At 40.4% G+C, this 21,775-nt stretch overlaps 2 protein-coding genes across 4 annotated transcripts in view; one reads left to right on the top strand and one right to left on the bottom strand.

Annotated features, from left to right (window-relative positions):
• znrf3 (zinc and ring finger 3) overlaps positions 1–13,752 on the top strand; it is a 70,257-nt gene extending 56,505 nt beyond the window's left edge. For 2 of the 3 annotated variants that reach the window (XM_042421923.1, XM_042421926.1), the window contains exons 3-8: positions 1,692–1,766; positions 3,679–3,810; positions 4,592–4,702; positions 6,179–6,346; positions 10,592–10,694; positions 10,906–13,752. In XM_042421923.1, the coding sequence (XP_042277857.1) occupies positions 1,692–1,766; positions 3,679–3,810; positions 4,592–4,702; positions 6,179–6,346; positions 10,592–10,694; positions 10,906–12,653 (2,337 nt within the window). In that variant the 3' untranslated portion in view covers positions 12,654–13,752. The remainder of the gene's footprint in view (positions 1–1,691; positions 1,767–3,678; positions 3,811–4,591; positions 4,703–6,178; positions 6,347–10,591; positions 10,695–10,905) is intronic. The other variant, XM_042421924.1, reaches the window with a different exon arrangement.
• A 723-nt stretch (positions 13,753–14,475) lies between these two features.
• On the bottom strand, positions 14,476–21,408 carry coq5 (coenzyme Q5, methyltransferase). Its single transcript, XM_042421927.1, has 7 exons — positions 21,165–21,408; positions 19,565–19,714; positions 19,227–19,451; positions 17,688–17,794; positions 16,920–17,008; positions 15,687–15,798; positions 14,476–15,029 (listed from the first exon to the last, which is right to left on the bottom strand). Exons 1-7 carry the CDS (start codon positions 21,352–21,354, stop codon positions 14,928–14,930), a joined length of 975 nt encoding a protein of 324 aa, XP_042277861.1. The 5' UTR covers positions 21,355–21,408; the 3' UTR covers positions 14,476–14,927.
• Between the last annotated feature and the right edge of the window lie 367 nt (positions 21,409–21,775).

Below are 21,775 nucleotides of genomic sequence, written 5' to 3'. Positions count from 1 at the left end.
TCAAGTCCATAATCCAAAGATAGTTTATTATCATAGAGGACTAAAGACACCAGAAAATATTCATATTTGAGAAGTTAGTATCAAAGAATCTCAGCATTTTTTCTTTAAAAAATGACTCAAAACGATGAATCGACTAGCAAAACAGTTGGTGATTAAGTTTCTATTGATCCAGCTAATTGTTGCAGCTCTAAAGGCATTCTCACTATTTTCTATCACTTTATTGACTAAACAAGTAATTGGGAAAAATAATTGACTGATCAAAGAATAATGAAAGTATTTTTTTAGTTGCAGCCTTTGTCACAAGTTGAAACTAACCAACAGGATTATGACAGCCGTCTGAATAAATGATTGGACAAACATAACAAATGCAGATGTTTCCATACAAAGCATGATGAGTCATTGTAATGTTTGAGGAGTATGATAAGTGATGTGAATCATGTGACCCTCATGGTCACCAGATCTTGGATTTTGTGTTAGAGAGCGCTTTTCCACAACCATCATCAAAACACCAAATATAGAAATATTGGGAATATTTGGAGCACTTAATCTGTTCTGGCCCCTCATAGTGGAACAAAACTATGTTTTAGTCTTTCCTCTTTGGTCAAAAAAAAAAAATGCAGAAACACCCAGCTGTTGAGTGTCGTTACCTCAGAAATCAACATGATGTGTTGTGAAAAGAGAAATTGCGCCTCCCCTGCACATACCACTCCTTCCCATCTCCTCTCTCTCTCTGTCCTCTGTGAGTGCCTGCAGACTGGAGCAGTGACACTCTCCAGCCACTCTGCAAGCAGAGTCACAGCACTGTACATTGTCACTTTGATCTCCCCCCCCCCCCTCCTCCTCCCCACCCCACCCCTTTCCCTCCAGTTATGAAGAGCGCTGGCAAGAACCCAAGGGCACTTGATAATACCAGGATATGATCCCAGCCGCGCTCTTTTAGATCATGTAGTGCAGACATCAAAACGTTGTCTAAATAGGGCACCATGAATCAAGCGGGGTGAGAACGTGTTGTAGGGGAAAGCAGGAGTTAAGATAATGGAACTTTTTTTTTTTTTTTTTTTTTTTTTTTTTTTTTGCCGTAGAGGGGAAGCCAATTTGGATTCTGCAAGGAGATACTTGGGGTTCTGCAGATCCAAGCATTTCCTTTATCTTTTGCCTTCAGCAGAAGTCTTCAAAAGACCTCTCTGCTATGACTTTCTCTACTCTCAGATGAAAGAAGCTCAGATTTGAAGCGGTTGGAAACCCTTGATAACTTTATTCAACTTTCCTGAGCGTGCACGACAGAATTTCAGCTCAGATTCAGCTCCATGTGATGCAACTCAGCAATGCATGCATCGGTCCTTGATACAAGGATGAAACTGTTTTAGTGTATGTCATGCTATCAAGGGTAACGCGATACAGATTGACATGGAATGACATCATCGAAGACCACATGTGTACATCCCAGCAAATGTGATCAATGGCTTGTTTACTACTTGACTTTTGGTTTTCTTGTCATTTTTCTTCCTCATTCACTGGTTCCAGGTGATCTGCGGTCACACTCAGGCAGAGAACTCCCTCTAGTGGCCCTAATTTGAATGTGACACCTCAAAATATTGCAGTTGACAAAGAAGAATCTGATCATACATTTCCTCGCTTTTTCCTCTTCACTTGAGTATATAATAATGATTTTTTTTTCCCTCTGTTTGCAGGCAAAGAGAGCAGTGCAGAGAGGAGCCACGGCCGTCATCTTTGATGTGTCAGAAAATCCAGATGCCATCGATCAGGTTTGTACACCCCTAAAATTACCCAGGCATTCACACACTCACGTTTCAACAACACTGTAACGCTTTAATCTGTCTCGGTCTGTCTGTTAAAGACACTCTGCCTTTCACTTCTGAATAGAGCTCAGCAGCATGCCCTGCCCTTCTGACTGGCAGTGTGTGTGTGTGTGTGTGTGTGTGTGTGTGTGCTGTTTGTACAAACAATGATCTTTCTATCTTTAGTTCTGTTCGAAAGCATGTGGATCAGCGTTGCTCATTCAACCATTCTTGGGCCTTTGAGCTCTCTAACTTTGTGTTTGGAGGAGTGCGTTGTGCTGTGAGAGGACTGCAAATGGATATCCAGGTTCAGCTTTCACTAGACCATGACCAAACTCTGTTGAGCTCATAATTGCACAGGTAGCGCACATTACCTCAACCCCTGAGACCATGGATCTGTCTTTGAGTGCATGTTTGTGGGGGGAAACACACATACTGTAGGCTACTGTAAGAACAAAGTATATTTCTTTTCACACACACACACACACACACCCAGACACTCACATTCCTGCTTCTTCAACTCTTTCTGTCTCCTGTGTCTTTCGCTGTTGAGAGGTATAATACACGAGTTGCTCGTCTGAGCGCCTTTGTCGCAAGAATTCTCCTGTGGTATTCATCTTCGCCACGCCAGGCCTGGACTTGCAGCTTTTTTTTTTTTTTTTTTTTTCCTCCCTTCCTCGCCTCTTCTTCTCTGCCGCTGGGTCGTAAAGCGCGTAGCTGAGAGATAAAAGGGATTGCGCGGAGACCACATGAAAGGCAGCGCTGGGCGGCTGTGTTAAATTCCCCCGAGAGGCTTTTCCAGTCAGAGCGGCCCGATCAGCAGAGACAGGACCCACAAGGCCGAGGGGCAGGGAGGAGGAGCTTAGGGAGAATTAAGATCCCGGGGCCGAAATTTAGAGAGAATCTTTATGAAGTTAATGTACTTGACTTCTTTTTTTTTTAAATCATTTTATACTCTAATGTGAGGCCAAGTGTTGCTCGTGGCTAAAACACTTGTTTGGGAGAAGAGTTAAGTTTGTGATTAACTTTCTTTCAAAAGTGATACACTCAAGGTTTTTTCTTTCTTTGGAGTTTATTGCAGGACTTATAGGTGTGTTTTTAAATGATGTATTGTTTGTAAAAGGCCAAGCTAGAATCTTGGTGGAGTCGTTTCTCAAAGCGGGAGCTGCACGCCAGAATCGAGCGGGAGATCAAAAGTTCCAACATCTATACTTTGAAACCAGAACATACAGTATTTCTCTGGGGAACATGACGACAGCAGAAGAAATAGAAATGCGAATATCCTCGGTATTTCCCTTGGGCTTTTCAAATTACAGATTCCACCAGCAGACGAGAGGGGAGGACAGAGGGAGAGGAGGAGTAAAGGAGTATGTCAACTGACTCGAAAGCCAGAACATACTATTCATTGACTATTTCCTCCTGCTCCCACTGGCAAACCGTGACCACAGTTTCCATGTCTTGAGCCTATAGGTCACTTTCCCCAGTTGGTAAAAGAAGAGTTGATGCCTTTGGCTTTTTCACCCTCAGACAGTTCACATCCATTAGGGCCGTAGTTCCCAAACTGCTTGCCTTATGTCCCCTTAAAATTAAGATATGTCTGCTTGCAATCCTTCATCACACACTTCATATGTCTCACCATAGAGTCATTTTCAGATTGTTGAGTCCTAAGTGTAATAAAAAAGCACCACCATGTTTCAGGTAGAAGTTTTCGTCAACCTTTGGCTACGTTTTAGCTATAATCGGGTGTCATATTTGATGTAAACATCTGTACAACATCTGAATTATTATATAAATGTTGTTATTACCCAGATTTATATCTGATTTTGGTTTGCGTTAGCACATCTGGTGTTGAATGTATTTTTCTCTGTCCTCTTCTCAGCTGAATCAGGTTGCCGAGGACCCCCTGAAGCGGCCGGTTGTGTACGTGAAGGGCAACGACGCTGTTAAGTTGATGAACATCGTCAACAAGCAGAAAGTGGCTCGGGCTCGGATACAACACAGACCACCGAGGGTAAGGACTCTTGCCAAACCCGAAACCACTCCGTGTAGATCACGTGCATGTGTGTGTGTGTCTGAAACAAATCCAAGGCACATGTGAGGAACATGATGAAGAGGCAGACATGTTGCTCCAAACAGTGCTGAAAAGTTTTTAGATGTGAAAGACAAACGAAAAATTCCAGCTGTGAAATCTGACCCTTTCTCTTTCTTCTCCGCTCTCCGCTGCCCCGAGGCCGAGGACTTTTTCACAGCACTGTGAAAGATTAATATCAGCCATTCAAAGAGCTGTTTGTTTGCTTGGAATATTTGATAAGAGACCAGCACACTTTGAGGTCAAATAGCTTGACATAATGAAAGCCCGAGAGAAAGGACTGTCTGATAAGTGACCATTTTCTGATGGAGAATTTAGCAATCTGACCTCTCCCAGTGGATTTTCAACAGATGTTTGGGACATGGGCACACAGAAGTTAACTACCTCTTTGAGGTAGTCGGCTTCTTATCCTGGTTCCTATCTCTCAAGAAAAAAGAGAAGGTGTCAAATTTGTTGTTTTTCTTGTTTGAACTCTGCAGAACTTGTATAGGAGATGTAGGAGTAACCTGAGTTTTATTTTTATTTGCAGAATGTAGAGTGAATGAATCACAGCATTAAGTGCACAGGTCTACTCAATATCTAACAAAAGTGTTATCTCAAACAACCAGTGAATGGAAATAACCCTTTTAGTGACCCTTTACACCAGCTGTATGTGAAGATTATTTGACAAATTTGTGTTTTTCTCGCCCTCCTGTTTCCACAGCAGCCCACGGAATATTTTGACATGGGCATCTTCTTGGCTTTCTTCGTGGTCGTGTCGCTGGTTTGCCTCATTCTGCTCATCAAGATCAAACTCAAGCAAAGGAGAAGCCAGGTTAGAGTCTAATCACACACTCATCACCACTAGAACAGAAGTTTGAAGAACCAACTTCAGAAAAAAAACCATTATTTATTCAAGTTTGATTCACACAGGACCAAACTTTGCATGCTTCACAAACAAAACACACCCAAATACACGAGCGCTTTGTTTTTCCAGTCAACACGACTTCACTGGGAGTTGCAGGCGTTGAGTCGGGCGACAGTAGCTCTGCCGCTGATTGATTCCTCCCGTGTGTTGACAAAAAGCTCTCAGTGGAGGCTTACGTCGGGCGCATGAATCAGGATTAGCATTTAATTAACGCTGATGAGAGGTTGGCTGTTGCAGAGAGATGTCATGACGGAGCAGAAAACCTGTAGCAGCATCCGTTAAGACAGGTGTAATCCTGCCAGCACATGTGTGTGTGTGTGTGAATGTGTCTTAACCATACTCGTTTTTCTGTGCGTGGGTGTATAATGGGTGTTTGATGGGTGTGTATGTGTGTGTGTGTGTGTCACAGCAGTGTATGACTTGGTCGTGACTTCCTTTGGTGGTTAATTAAGAGAACGACTCACACCAGGGGCAAATTTGTCACATGTAACAACCTTTTCCTTCCTGAAATGTGAAAAATTAATGAACTGCTTGTGGAGGGTAAATATAGTTCATAGTTTATTGACTTTTTAAAATCCAATTTAACTGTAAAAAGCAGACAAACTTTACAAACATCTTTTAGGTTTAATGAAGGATTCCTTAAGGGTTTGCCCACGCAAAACTATAGTTAATCACGTACTAACTATACAGATTTTAAATTCTTCATGTTTCATGTTTTGTCAACACTGTGATGAGAATGATTTACTCTTTACTCTCTTGCTAACCAGCAAGAGAGTAAAGAGTAAAGTTCCTTGCTAAAGGAAGAAACACCCACCAGGGAAACTAGTTTAGCAAAGCCAGAGCATAAATAACTCTGTCACGTACACTAGCAGTGACTTCTATAAATCATAAAGGCTGCTATACATGAGTCATTAAGTTTAATCCTGATAAGCAGCTCTGTATCAGTCTCCATTTTTTAATAAGTAACATTTTTAGGGCGGCACGAAGCAAATTAGAGATAAAAGAGACCGGAGTCATAACCGGAGAGTGTTGTTAATTCATCAGTCAAACATTGCAAAATTATGTACTTTGTCAAAGGGAAAAGTCTCAAATCGTGACTACATCAACCCTCTCACATCAACATTGAACACAGTTCACAAGTAAACACTCATCAACAGTGAAGCACAGACATTTGGCAGCATGTTTGCTTAAAAACATCACTGAGTTGACCTGAGTCTTTGATAGTTTTGTCATTTTTATGTCTTATCTTGGCTCTCATGTTTATTGGCTTTCATGCTAAATTCTGCAGAACTCTAAAAGGGTCTTTTTTTTTAAAGTTAAATGTTGTTTATCAAGACACGCAGATATTCCTGCTGACCATGTCCATCTTCCTCCCCACCGCAGAGCTCGATGAACAGAATGGCCATCCAGGCTTTGGAAAAAATGGAAACACGCAAGTTCAAGGCCAAAGGAAAAGCCCAGCGCGAGAGCAGCTGCGGAGCCTCTGATTCACTGAGCAGCAGCTCCACCTCTGACTGCGCCATCTGTCTGGAGAAGTACATTGATGGGGAGGTAAGAAAAAACACTTAACTCTGATTTATATATTTGTCTTTTTCAGCCTTGCTTGACACTATAGGTCCTTTCGAATCTAATACTATCATTCAAGCAGTGTTGTTACTTGCCATGAACTGTTGCTTACTATATTGGTTGTTTTACTTGTTCTTACAGTGAATAAAATTAGAAAATTCTTGTTTAGTCTTGTTTATACAGTGGGATCCAAAAGTCCAAATGATAATATCAGCTTAACAATTTGAGTGAAAAGTTGAATCTTTGAAAAGTGTACATGAATTTCAGAATATCTCAGTATTTGGTATGTCTCCCTCTTGCCTTAATGACAACATGCACTCGAGCTGGCATGGACTCCGCAAGTTTGTGGGAAACCTGATGACGCATGTTATCCCAGCATGATTTGACAATCTTCCAAAGAGCTTCTTATGATGTCAGAGAATGCTTGGCTTTCTCAGTCTCCAAGTGCCCCCATAAATGTTCAGTGGGGTTGAGGTCAGGTGACTGTAGAGGAAAGTCCATGACAGTCAGGAATCCTTGGTCTTCAAGTAGTTCTTGCAAAGCTTTGAGATGTGTTTCGGGTCATTATCCTGCTGCAGTATGAATCCTTCTGCACAAAGATGCAAACCAGAGGGTGTTTCATGTCTCTGAAGAATGGAGTGGTACTTCTCCTTGATCAGGATGTAGTTGATTCGGTGCAGGTGTCCAACTCCAGAGTAGGCAAAACACCCTCAGACTTAAATATTCCCACCACCGTGTTTCACTGTCAGTTGGATACATGGTATCATTCTCTCTCCTATTTGTCTCCTTACATACACCCTTCTGTTACTGCCATAAATCTCAAACTTGGATTCATCAGTAAATAGGACTTTTTTCCAGTCATCCACTGTGAAATGCTGGCATTTCTCAGCCAACCCCAAGCGTTTGGCCCTGTTTCCCCTCCTGAGAAGTGGTTTAGAAACTGCTACTCATCCTGAGACCACTAGAAGACAGTCTTCTTTCGACAGTACTTTTGCTGATTGGAGTCTTTATTTAACAAATTCTGTATCTGAGATGAAGTTGCTTTTCTATCTCTCAGGGAACTAAGCTTCATGTAGTGATCCTCTGATGGTTTGGTCACTTTTGGTCTGTCTGATTGTGCTTTGGATACAACTGATGCCATGTTCCCCACTATCACAGTGCTACTTAGTAAGCAATGATCTGCTGGAAACTTGAGGCACAGCCATATATACTGGAGCATAGGTGAACACTGGCTGCATGTTGAGTTACTTGAATGATGAGTAGATCAAATCCACCTGAGTGTCATCTGAACACATGCTTCAGTGGAAGGGATGAGATAAGATAAGAGATGAGATGAGATAAATGAAGGGAATTTGACTTGGGCAGAAGTGCTATGCAGAGCTGCAATCAAGTAATACATGACAGTATAACTCAAGGAAATCTGACCTTTTATACAAAGGAGTTAAGTTGGTCATTGCCACACATTTGATTAAATTTGATTGCTGTCCTAGACATAGTGCAGAATCTTAAGTATTTCTTCTTCATTTTACATTACATTACTTCTTGTGTTTTTAAAGGGTGGGTCCATTATTTTTTTTGGTTTTTGGAGGTTTTTATATCATTCTGTAGCCTCCCAGCAGTGTTCCATATGTATTCAAATCCAAAAATTCTAATTTTGGTTGAGGTACGTATGTTTTAGCATCAAAATGGCATTTTCCCAAGCCCCTCTAAAAACTTCTTCCCATGTGACCTGACGTAGGTTTCCACATGATGATGTTGCTACATATAAACCAACATAAACGCCCTAGCCCGTCTAGCCAGTAGCCACAGAGACTGATTGAGCATGCACTGTTACTGCTGCTCTGCTAAACATGCTAACATACACACACACAGACGGAGCACTCACTGTTGCTGCTGCTCTACTCCCGCCAGGTCTTATTCGTCCGTGGAAAAAAAATGGATGGAGTCATCCTTTAATATTTCTGAATTCTCAAACTTTGTGATTATTTCCAGCTTTACATGAAAATGTTAGAGATTTTCAATACGTTGTATCACAAATACTTGAATCAATAATCATGTATTGATTCAAAATTACTATGAGGCTCATAATCAGCAGCTTGTTTGCATTTTCCACTCATTATCCTTTTCATTTTTGTTTACCATGAGCATTTTACGCACGGCGCTTGCAACAAGAAGACTTTGTTTAGTGCAAACAGTGGTGAACTGTGTCTTCTTGCAGTACAAAGCACAATGTTTTGATGTGTGGGGACAGAAAATGATTTAAATCACTTTAAATCAATCTGCTCATTTGAAAATGTCCAATATTTTTTCATTACATTTATAAAACATTTGATCATTATTAACAGAGTATCACACAAGGTCATCATACACATTTTTCACCAGAAGAGCATTTTGAGCAACATTTGACCTTTGATACAGAAAGATAATTTGAAATAGACACAGAAGTAACATGCACCATCTGCATTTGGTGAATGATTTTTATTCAAAGCACCTTACTGTCTAAGTGGGCCATGCTGAAGCCAGGCCTCTTAGCTTTGGCAGTGTTTGTGTGGTCATCTACCCACTGAGCTTGTTTTCTTTTTCCTCGCATATTCTGCAGACATGAAACATAATGCAGTAATGTGGACAATAGAATGGAAGTTCCCCTGATGTGCTTGGGGACCACAGTACTGCAGTCTTCAGTGACATTCTTTCCGGCGCCTTTTCAGATGTTTAAGTCAGTCTTTCAGAGCACCTGGAGAGATAACGGTACCCAGAGTGCATCGGGTTGTGATTAGGCTTCCTGTTTTCTGCGTGTGGCCTTCTTGTCAACATATGTGTCCTAATCTTGGACTTTGATGGTTAACTGAAACAGCATTGCTCATCCTCATTCATGGACACTGGAGGGACAAACCCCACTGCCCAGGGGGACATAGTTGGTGTGTGTGTGTGTGTGTGGGTTTTTGTTTTTTTTGTGTGTTTTTTTTTTTTTTTTTTTTTTTTGTGGTAATGTGTCTCTTCGGTAAGGAGGAGAAGAAAACACAACAAAGCATGGCGCCAGGATTGCACAGAGGAAGTGGCGATATAAAAGGCTGAATGGCATCAAAGCGGTTTTTGAGCAGTGAACCAAGCAACAAAAGCTTGGGTGGAAAAGAGCCCAAAGATGAGTCACATTAAGCCACAGAGTAAAGTATTTATGGCAGTGAAAGAGCTCTCACTGGAAAAGAATATTATAATTCATATTCATAGTGTTCCTGCTTTTGTGTACTGGAATGACAATTCTCTATCTGAATGCAAAGTGTTGCATTCTTTTCATATCAATCCTCAAGTGTACCCCTGTTTGTTTGTTTTGTTCTAGAAAGCGGTGACATTGAGTATGAAAGTTGTATTTGTACTGTGGTGTGGCATCTAGTTAAGAGTTTTGTTTGTGGCATGATGTGAAGTTGGCTCCTGCAGTCACAACTATCACCACATCTGAGGGTTCTGTAAGGCTTTGCTGCCACCCTCTGGACATCTACACGCTCTCAACCACACATTTAAATTCACCCTCTGAGAATTTAAACCCTGTTGGCATACATATAATATTAAGAATTTTATTGCCTTGGAGATGTACTTTGGCACATTTAACTAAATCACATTAACAACGTGCAGCTATCTTTGTGATTTTCAGTAGTAGGTTACTGATGCGAACCCTGAAAGGAAAAACAGGGTTTCACAAAAAAAAAAAAGTAACTGCGGGGTATTGTACTATGATGGCAGTTTTGAAGTAAAAAACAGACTCGACCTGTTATCTTTCATATTGAATGTGTAAAAGTCCTTTAAGGTGCCTCTAGGTAGGAACAAAGATCCAGATTTTCTTCTTGTGTTTTTCTTTTATTAAATTAATAAAACAACCGCCTACTCAGACACAACACAAACATTTCACTCACACCTCAGTGTGTTTATGCTGGACTGTTGCCATTGATTTTATTACAGATAAATACAAGAAGAAAAGTGAGTGAGTGTTCCTCCTACTTTAGATGTTTTGTTATTTTTGTCCACCTGCTGTGTACCTTTCTGGAGGTTAATATTCATATTTCATATTTAAAAGTTCCAATATAATCATTAATGTAATAACAAAAATGAACCAGCATATTTTGATTTGTAGCCTAATCCTCCTATCCTATTGTTGTTGCTGTATTTTGCTGCTATTTATTTTTGGTAGATGACAATACAAGTAGTGACCATTAAATCTTTTATTTGCCCCTCCAGGAGCTGCGGGTTATCCCCTGTGCACACAGATTCCATAAAAAATGTGTCGATCCCTGGCTGCTCCAGCATCACACCTGTCCCCACTGTAGACACAACATCATCGGTAAGTTGGTGCACAACTTCTAATTGCTTTGATGTTTACATGAAAAACCCTTTGTCAATAACACTGACACAATTTCACTGATGGACAAAAACTGTCTCCTTTTATAAAAGACTGACTTGTTATTGCTTCGGTATTTACAACACTGAACACATTCATTCATAAAGGTACTTATCATTTGTAAGATTCGAAATGTTAATTTTTTTTTTCACAGAGCAAAAGAAGGGAAATCCAGGACCAGCATGCATGGACCCTGGCAACCCAGTCCACGGCCGGCAGCAGAGGGTGGTGCTGCCAGTCCATTATCCTGGCAGGGTGCACCGTGCAGGCCAGGTGACAGCCTACCCAACCAGAACAAGCATGGACCCCCACGGCAACCCCATCACTGTGCTCACTGTGGACCAGCACCCAGATCCTCAAGGTTTGTACCCACCCCAATCAACGTCTGCCTTCCTCCGGAGCTACCACCCCACCCTCCATCTGGACCACTCACTCAACCCCCACCACTGCGGACTGGAGCACCGTGGACCCCCTGCCTACCAAGCACAACCACATCACCCTGCTTTTAAACGACCCAAATTCCACGGGCGCAACTTCTCCCGAGCAGCCTGCTTCTCGCAGTACGAGACTATGTACCAGCACTACTATTTTCAGGGGTTGACTTTCCCTCAGCAACCTGAGGGTGGCCAAGGGTCTGCAATGGCAGGACAGCTCGGCGGTGGAGGAGCTCATAAGGGCCACCACAGCAGGGCCTTCCAGCAGGGGCTGTTATACCCCACAGTGGTACACATGGCACCTGCCTCTTCTTCAAGGATAGGTGATACCGGCAGCACTTCTGGCCTGAGCTGTTACCATGGCCACCGCTCAGTGTGCAGCGGTTACCTCGCTGACTGCCCTGGTAGTGACAGCAGCAGCAGCAGCTCAGGCCAGTGTCACTGTTCCTCCAGTGACTCCATGTTGGACTGTACTGAGGTCAGCAACCAGGGGGTGTACGGTAGCTGCTCTACTTTCCGCAGCTCGCTGAGCAGTGACTACGATCCTTACGTCTACCGAAGTAAGAGCCCATGTAGGGGCTCTGCAGGGGAAGCAGGGGCTGCGGCTTGCACCTCAGTTCCTGCCGAGGACTCATCATCCCCTGCTCCCTTGGGACATGACTGCCTCCAGCTTCCTCCTGGGGCTTCGGGATATAACTCGGGGGACCACCTCTCCAACTGCAGCTTGGAGCCCAACTACAGCAGTCGCTCATCACTGGAACCCAGGGAGAACAGCAACACTAGCACTACCTCAGGCGGGGCTCTAGAGGCTACCGGAGCAGACAGGGGGAAGGGGGCGCAAGACGAGTCAGGGGAGCTTGGGGCTGCAGCCTGTAGCTGCTGCTTCGAGGTGCTTCCTCCCAATGTGGAGTGCAAGGGGCAGGACTTGGACCAAGCTGGGCCTCTGGCCTCAGGACACTGTCACAGGGGGATGGAATTTCAGAGCTCCACCTCCAAGAACTACTTTGCTTCTGAGCACATGTGCCCTTCCTCGGAGCAGGTAAGCTACGAAGGGCTGCCTTGCTGTTTCTACAAAGAGATGAAGGTCCACAGGGCCACAGCAGGGCGCTACACAGAGGACTACGCTGTTAATGTGCAGTATGCGCATGCAGACTCAGAGGCCTGTTCTGGACAGGCCTGCTGCGAACTCAACCAGAGAATACCCATAATTCCTGAGGACACAGATTGTGAAATGGGCACAGGGGCAGAGACCCAGAGCAGTTTATTGCCTGTCAGTGTGACAGTGGAGGCAGAGGTGCGGACAGGGGAGCGACATGAGCCCAGGGAGGGGTACTTCACCTCAGGACAGTTCAGAGGTCAGCCATACCCTCAGGAGGAGGAGACCAGGGCTTTGTTTCACCCTCAGCTCTCTGCAAGCCCTAATGCATTGGGAAGCAGTAAAACAAATGATGGAGGTCTGGGTATATGAACTTGAGTCCAGTCAAAAGTATGTATTTGGTACCGTATCAGTCAGTCAGTCAATCATTGAAACCCTCAGTTGCCTTGTTCTAACTGTGCTCTCTGAGCGCTGAATGTTTTCATCTTAGATTGTGTGGATTTCTACTGAAATGGCCTGTTATTTCTAGATATACAGTGTATCAAGTTCATTCCTGTGGCCACGAATGTCTCAGAAATTAGAGTGGTTGGTAATGGCATCTATTTGCAGACTGCTGCCATCAAGGGTTAGGCCCCTTCAATGCTATGAAATTGGGCCCATTTCTTATGAGATTTTTCAGACTTTGTCAAGAACAAAACATCTAGACTCCATCTTCTGTGTAAGATCTAGGAATACAGGAGTATTTGTTTTCCTAAAAATTAAAAAAAAGTATACTCTTAATTCACAAACATCTACATGTATACATTTTGTATATGTGCGCACATGAACACTGACTGCCTATAAAGCTTCAACCACCAACTCAAATAGGTTGTACGGACATAGCTATACCAAAACAGAAAGACATGATTGTTTTTTTTTTTCTTCCTTTTTTTTTTTTTTTTTTTCAAGAGCAGGGAAATGGGTCTAAGTGTCTGTGACCCACACATTTCTCTGAGGAGAAGAAGCTATATATTACAGAAAAAAATGCATAGAAATGTGAATGCAAGGCTGACACTGGTCTCTATTCAATATGATACAGAATTTGTTTTATGCATTGCATTTCTGTCCAGTAGTGGCCTACCTGTATGAGATGTGCCAGAGCAACATGAAAGCCTTACGCTGGTAAGCTATTTGTAGCAATATCTAAAGACACTGCACCACTTTTGGTCGAATCCCAGACTTAAAGTGAAGGTGTCTCGGGGTCAGTAGATTTCTTCAGAGGTAGAGTGCAGCACTCTACCTCTTGTTTGGAAGCCCTTAAAACGTGTATTTTTGCTGTCACTTACCCGATTTCCTCCATGAGGCATGCTCTAATAAATATCTATGGTTCTTAAGATTCTAGCATGTATCAAAAGGCCAAAGGAAAGTAGCTGGAAAAGACTCATATTTCATAAGGGTTCCTTATTGTACTGTGACTTTTTTTTTTTTTTTTTTTTTAAACAATGCAGTTTTACATACCACAGTCTTTCCGTTTGAATCATATCGTGCCGTGCATAATACATACAGTACTCGTGATATCAATGCTTGTCATTCATGCCTTTCTGTTTGTCCTGCAGACTGTTTTTATACTGTTTCTATGAAATATACACATTCTCTACACAGAGGAAATCCTTCTGAAATAACCCTATTTATAAGTTAACCCAGTGCTGTAATCAAGTGAGAATCTAATCTTGCCTTTTGCATAGAGATATGTACCTACTGCAAATATAACATTTTGGGGTACTTGAGTCACTATTTAATTTTTTTTTGTTATTGTTTCTAGCACTTAAGAAGATTAAAATGTGTACAAAAATTAATATTTTTTAATTTTTTAAGAATATAATTATTTTCTGTCATTACCATTACAAATGTTTAAAAAAGGCTAGAAATCAATCTGTGTATATTTCTGTACCTGTATAGCAACACATTTTCATGAATGGAAATATGTTCTCTGAATATTTATTTACTAATATATTTATCTTTAAGCCATGTCTTATGTTCAGAGTGTATGAACGTTTGAGTTATTTGGTTGCTTTTTATTTTGAGAAAAATCACTAACATGAGACTTTGTATATACATGGTAATTGCACACAAGACGATTAAATCTTCTCTGACCAAAAAACCGATTTTAAAACTTTAGTACCATACAGTTTTGTAATTAAAGTGTACAAAGATCTGTAAAATATACAGTTTTATTCAAGTAACTCATGTTGTGGTGTCCTCCTTTTACATTATTTACATTCAGCGTTATTTCCACAAGTCATCAGCTGTTGTTTGATGTAGTTATAAACCTTTTGTAGGTTTTATTTATTACCAAAATGTAGGTTACCGGAAAAAAAAACTTCAAACTTAAGTTACTTGGCAATTGTCTTACCACTGATACACCAAATACAAATTTAGTTTGAAATTCTTTATATTAATAATGGTAAAAAGTACAGTTTACAAGTAATAAATATGTCCACAAAGCTCAGATTTTCTGCCGTCGTGCAGTGACATCTGCGGAGAGGAGCTGAGGCTTCTTGCTCTATGATATGTCTGAGAACCCTGCAGACAGTTTGTCATACAGGCGGAAAAGCCTGAAACACAGAGTCAGTGTATTTGCTCATTTGGAGGTTTTAGAAGTTCATCTCACAGCTTGAAACCAGAGTGAAGAGCCACCACACCGCCAGTGAGGTTGTAATACTGCACGCAGTAGAAACCTGCATCTTCAATCATAGATTTAAACTCCTCCTGCAGAAGGAAAAAGAGTAGAAGAAATGACACACCGACGCTGTAGCCACAAAGCGACACTACGGCGCAGTCAAATAACTGAAGCCAATGAAAATCTAACTAGCTTGAAGAAAAGTTAACGGTAGCAAATTGTGCTAAAACAATTGGTTAATCAATTAGGTGATTAACAGACAATCAGCAAAGATTCTGATTCAAGTCATTTATAGAGTACAAAAAAAATTCTGCTTCCAGCGTCTAACTCTAAGACAGTAGTGCTTATCTTTGTTTTATATCATAAAAATGTCATTTCTGCTGGTCAGACAAAACAAGACACTTGAAGAAGTCACCTTGGACATTTTATAGACTGTATAATAAATCAATTTTAAAACATACAATCAATTAATCACAAAAAATAATCAATAGATTTATCTATAATGAAAACAGTCTTTAGTTTAAGCATGAGACATTAAGTAAGAAAGACTACATATCTAACAAAAACATGTAAACTACAGAAAAAAGCAAAACAGCATCAAATTAAAATGACAGAAGCAACATGGTGGAAATTTGTATAATAACAGCTGTAAAATAAGAAGGGAAATAATAAAATAACTTAAGATAGCCTTAATATGGAGATAATGGAAATGGGGAGACAGAGATAAAGGAATGCATATTTCTCACCTGGTCGGGGAACTTGCGGATGCTCTCTACCAAATACTGATAGGACTTCCAGTCTCCAGCAATCACCTCTCCCAAAACTGGAATTACCTGGAAACTGTAAGTGTCATAAAGCCTGAAAAATGGAAGAGGATACGAGTTACCCAAAGAGTCAAAAGCTGTTTTCTCTGGAATTGGCTGCCAATCCCAAATGTATCTAAAGTCTACGTATGTTTGCGATGTTTAGACTTAGACTGGAAAGTTTTGTTTTCATAGAGTAAAACATCACTATATTTCCAATGAAATGCTTTTCCCATGACATCTTAAATTATACAGTATATGTAAATATTGCTTTTGAGGCATATATGAAATAATTAGTCAATCATCTAAAAGGCTGGCAGCCTCATCAGCCTCTACAGCAGAACCATGTGCCATATAACAGGAAAAACACAGGCTAACAAAAACTGCATTTCATTTAGATAAGCCAGTTGCAGGGCCCTGCTATTGTGCATGCTGGTTCACTGGAATGGCTTACTGGGACACTTAATGGAACAGAGCCGTCATTAATGTTATAGTTATGGAGTACTACGCAGCCAGAGGTCACTTTTAAGAGGAAATCTACTGGTGGTCTCTGTGGTACGAAACCAGAAGAGGGCAGTGTCTTTCCAGAGCTAACAAAGCTAATGTCATCTCTCACATTTGCAGATGTGGAAGGACACAAAAGTCAGTAAGGTTAAAAAAAAGATAGATAGATAGATAGATAGAGAGAGAGATGCAACGATTAGTCGATTAATCGATAAGTTGATTGACAGATAAACTAATTTTATAATTGATTAATCATTTTAGTAATTTTTAAAAGCAAAAATGCCAATATTATTATTGGAAATGTCTAAATTTTGCAGGTTTTCCTTTGTTTACATTAATTATCAGGAGGTAAAATACTTAAATGAAAAATGAAAGTAACACATTTAACAAAGCAGGAAAATAATTAACACTTCTCCCAGAACATGGTGAAACTGATAAGATTAGTTCTGTTATGTATTGATTTGCACAGATCTTTCCTGGTGTCTATAATAGCCTGGATGGACACAGATCATCAGCAGGCTCACAACAACCTCCAGGAACAAAAAAAAACAAGCTGCAGCTGCTATAACGAGTTGTTGGATTCATAACGGCAGCAATAAATCTAACTTTTGAGAGTTACAGGGCTGATATATATTCACAAGTCATCCGTCAAGAGCGAACACTCCTCCTCACCTTGCCAACACAGGATTTGTCACTTTACTGAATTCCAAGCACAGGAACCTGCCGCCAGGCTTCAGGACCCGCAGAGCCTCCTGTAGCGCCTACACAAAAGTAGAGATGATGGGGGTGAAATGATGAGTGAATATATCAACAAGATTTCTGATCATCAATTAATCATTTAAGTCATTTATTAAGCAAGAAATGCCAAACATTTGTTGGTTTTTATACTTCTGAAATGTTAAATTGAAGATGTCACCTTCTTAAAAAATGATGACGGACATTTTTTATGAATGTCTGACATTTTATAGAAAATGAATCAGTTAAATAAAAAAAGAGTTTATTAAATAATGAACAGAATTGTTAGCTACTAAATACATTAAATATAAATATAACTAAAAAAATTATACCCTGAGTCCTTATAATGCATGTGCATGAGATGGAAATGTTACTAAAAGTGGTAAAAGAATTTTTTTTCAGGATTTTTAACTAATTTAAAGCCTTTGAATCAACATATTACATGTAATGTTATCACACGTCTTTCTATGCAACCTTTCTGACACCATTTTTTTTTAAAAATTCAAATGGATAACAGTACAGGAGTCGACAGTAATGCTCAGTATCCTGATAAATGACAGTTTGACGGGGACAGACTGCTGTAGATCCAAACATGTTCTGTTAACAGGCTGATAATCACTAAATGCAGAGCTGCAGCGCCACCTTGTTCTTACAAAGATCTTCTGTGCGTTAGAGAAAAGCAGCAGTGATGCTCTGGTCACTTACCTGATCTATATGAGTGACATTGCGAATGCCGAAGGCGATGGTGTAAATATCAAACTGGTCATCATCAAAGGGCAGCTCCTCTGCATCCCCCACCACCCACGACAGACCTGACACACAAAGAAGCACAAACGCTAAAGTCAAAAAGAAAGTAGAAGAACTTTCTACTTGATTGAAGTTTTCATGTTTTTTTGTGATGAACTTCTAGCTGTAATTCCAGTTTGCAAACTTGTGATAAGTTTTGAACCAATAGTTCTGTTTCGTAATCCTGCAACAATTATTGTGCGCTCTGTTCAGGTTACGCATGGCTGCACAGAAGTCTCGCACACTTATAATTAAAGTGTTTTTTGTATCTGCGGTTCCAGTTTGTGCGCTGTGCTCAGGATTGAGCTTCCACTGCTTGGGAACGAACGTCTGCACACAATTAATTTATATTCATGCATAAAGTGATTGCAGATTGTTGACATCCAGTCAAATCAACTCTACAACCACAATCTGAGCTCAGTAAACACAGTTTCTGTCACTGAACACATTAAGTTGCACAATACTTCAACAGCCGTGAGCTTCGTCTCATCTTTGATTATATTTGCTGCTTTTATAGAACATAGAAAAGCAGAGGAGATACAGTTTTCTCATCACTGTCTGCTGTCCATGCAGAACTGTTTTCACTCCTCAACATCAACATCAGTCACTTTTGGTGACTTATCTCAAGATGAAGCCACTGTACCTGATTTACTGGACTGAATCCTGGGTGAGGCTCCGCTGCGGCTGGCACTGTCAATCAATCATTAAATCAAACGCTGTGGGTTTGGTTTTCCCAACTTCTTGTCAGTAAATTAAGACCAGAGCAGCAAGTAATCCTCAATGTCTCCTCTGTTCTGACTGGCGTCAGGTTGTCACTCTTACCAAAATCAGTTCATGTTTAGATATATAGCTTGTTTTTCTGACTAACTACTCCCTAAACTGAGTCAAAGATGCTCATGTGCATGAAGCTGACGATTATTTTTTTTCAATTTGGTGCCAATATGCTAATGAGTTTCCTCATCAATACCATGTTTTTGTACAAAACCGTTTTTTCAAATTCACAAAATAAGCCTTCTTAAATCAGCATCAGCGTTTAATCTCATCTTAACAGAAAACAGTCATACAAGAACTTTGCCTCAATAAAACTAAAATGAGCAAAATATTACGACTTACATCAAAAATGATAAAAGAATAATTAATCAAGACCAAGAACAAACAGTTTTTGACACATTTCAGCCTGTTTTTATATCCAGTCATATCAGAAACCTGGATAAAGTGTTTACATCCCGGTTGCTTTCAGAACGACCCAATCAGAATCAAAAGCCAGGATGGGGGCTTCTACAGGCTCATGTAACCATAGAATCTTTACATGCACAGTTACATGAGTGGGATACCCCAAAAACCTGATCTGTGTACATGTAAACATGCTTGCTGAAACCTCCCAGTTGAGGGGAAAATACAGGGATCAGGTGTCTTTCTTTTGGGACAGTTGAAGCAGTTTCACAGGTGAAAACTTACCAGCACTGATGCCCGTGCTGTCGGCTTTCTGCTTGCCCACTTTCAGCATCTCCTTGTTGATGTCACACACCACCGCTCTGGATTCCTGGGGCCCTTCCTTGTCCTCGTTGGAGTAGTTGTTGGAAATGTCCTGCCACGAAGGCGTCTGCATGGTCCTCGCCACCCGCCGCTTCTGGCGCTCTTGTTGAGAACGAACGTACTCCAGGAAACGGAAAGAAATGTCACCTGCAGCGGAGTGATACCAGAGTGGGAGTAAGCTCACTAAACTTTATGTTGAATTTCTATGCTTATGTCTTACATAAACAAAAATTAAATAAGAGATGTTTCAGCTTCTTTACCCGTTCCGCCTGCCACATCCAGTAGTCGTGCACCAGGCTGTGGGTTCATGACGTGCAGCAGCGCGTCCTTCCACAGTCGATGAATCCCCAGACTCATGGCATCGTTCATGATGTCATACTTCTGGGCCACATTCTCAAACACCTTATACACTGAAAAAGCAAAATGGAAAGAAAGCATCTGTATCAGTGGAAGCTGTTCAGGGCTTGTTTTATGTTTCTACTCTGCTGTAAGCACTTTATTTGAATATACTCAGATATTTTGGTGCATTGAGGTTTACATGCACCAATCCACTTTAAATGTTTAGTATTTTTGTCTTGACAACTTTGTGTTTTGTGTGACATTTGTGTCAGTTTTACACTCTGGTGCTGAGGAAACATGATTTCATTTTAACAATATTTCTTCCAGTTGAAGTGACAAATAAACAAATTAACTTAAATCTGTGGGTTCATGTTGTCATTCTGTAAAGCACTCCTACATTTTTCACATGATCTACAGTATATTACAAGCTTAAGTTTATCTTTAATTGGATAATGGGATGTCTGCAATAGCCAGACATAAAATATGGTCAAACAAAATACTTTTTAAATTGTATATGGTTAATAAGGATATACAGGTTTTGTTATGTGTCTGTATAAGTATGCAACACTTTGAGTGTATGAAGCAATGTGTCTGCGTGTTACTACAAAACACAATCCTACACAAGTAAATGACAAATATCATTTAAAAATCCTGAAAGCAGCCTGAAAGTAATACAGGGATGTAGTCATTGCGTTTATGCTATTAATGTCAGACATTAACGTATATATGTATAGTAAGCATACACATTTCCTTTCTTTGTATTTTATGTGTAATGTTTGCTCGACGGGTGAATATGTGTATGGGACAGTGAATGCAACTGCACTTAATTTAATGTTGAATATTAACTGTTTACTAGAATGTCACTATATATTTAGGCAAATACTACTACCAAGAATTTGTAAATGCTAGGACAAGAAACCATGAGATGGTAGTGATGAACCCATCGTATTGCAGATATTCCTAATAATCATTGTGAAATTCTATACAGAATGTTTGATTGATCCTTATTTTTCTTCAGTATACTTTAACTATATTTATTGAAGCAATACAAAATAGTTAACAATTTTGATATTTTTGCCATATCGTCCCAGCCCTGTATAACGCCCCTTTTAGTGTCCTTACAGACTCCATTCAAAAAATTGACACATTATAATACGTTGCTGTGAAGGCAAAACTGCTGGTACAACATGTTTTAAAACGTTATATTAATTAATGCCTTCTACCATTAAGTTTGGCATACGTATAATACACCAAACATCACAAATTTACATACAATTCCCACTTAAATAGTCATTGCACAGCGGTGGGAATCACCTGTACATTTTTCTTTTTAGAAGTTTTATTGAGCAGAAGTGTCACTTCATGGATCAATTGTAACGCCGAATTATCCAGGAGACCTTCAGGATTTTAAAAACATCTCGATTCCTGTTCGTCACGGTGTGAATATTTACCGGCAGATAACGAGCTGATAAATAGCGAGATTTTTGAATGAGGTTTGCTCTCCGGGACGCTGTCACCCACCTCTCTTCGCCTTCTCTGCCTCTGGCACAGTCTCGAAGCCAAAATGCGTGTTTCTGTCGCTGAAACAACGACAAGACGACGGTCCCCAGCAGCAACCGGACCGACCCGAAACTCCACCTGCTGTAACGTTAATATTTCTGTTGGAGAGACGGATCACCCTCCGGACCAGCTGTCTCATGGACACCGCCATGTTGACCGTGGTTATTCAATTGCCCGTCAGTCTGTCGTCATTCACACGCGACAGCAACATAGAACTCCTTTAAAAAAACTTTATTAACAACGCAGTAATATTACAATAAAAATAACAGTATAGGGGTATGAAACATAAGCAGAAATAAAATCGTACAATGTAAAAGTATAGATAATCACATCTGGCAATGTTGTCCACAATGTTTCTCAAGAAATGAGATATCTTTAAAGCTGTTTGTTTATTTGTTTGTCTGTTTTTAGATTCCCTGCAGATATAATCATAATCTGAACATAAAACAAGTTTTTTTTCATTTGTTTGTTTGTTTTTTGGAAGAAACTGAAGAAGTTATCAAGTTATCAACTTCATTGTCGTTAAACTCTACATTCAAAAACAAGACCATACTTTCTGTAATAGGAACCAA

The sequence above is a fragment of the Thunnus maccoyii genome, chromosome 9 (assembly GCF_910596095.1).
Source record: "Thunnus maccoyii chromosome 9, fThuMac1.1, whole genome shotgun sequence".
NCBI classification, from domain to species: domain Eukaryota; kingdom Metazoa; phylum Chordata; class Actinopteri; order Scombriformes; family Scombridae; genus Thunnus; species Thunnus maccoyii.
This window is presented reverse-complemented; position numbering and strand designations above follow the sequence as displayed.

Excerpts from the sequence above, each read along its gene's own strand:
- coq5 (XM_042421927.1), bottom strand. The coding sequence starts at position 21,354 with ATGGCGGTGTCCATGAGACAGCTGGTCCGGAGGGTGATCCGTCTCTCC. Across the intron at positions 19,715-21,164 it reads GGCAGAGAAGGCGAAGAGAG|TGTATAAGGTGTTTGAGAAT; the intron begins GTGGGTGACAGC and ends TTGCTTTTTCAG. Across the intron at positions 17,009-17,687 it reads ATGTCACTCATATAGATCAG|GCGCTACAGGAGGCTCTGCG; the intron begins GTAAGTGACCAG and ends ACTTTTGTGTAG.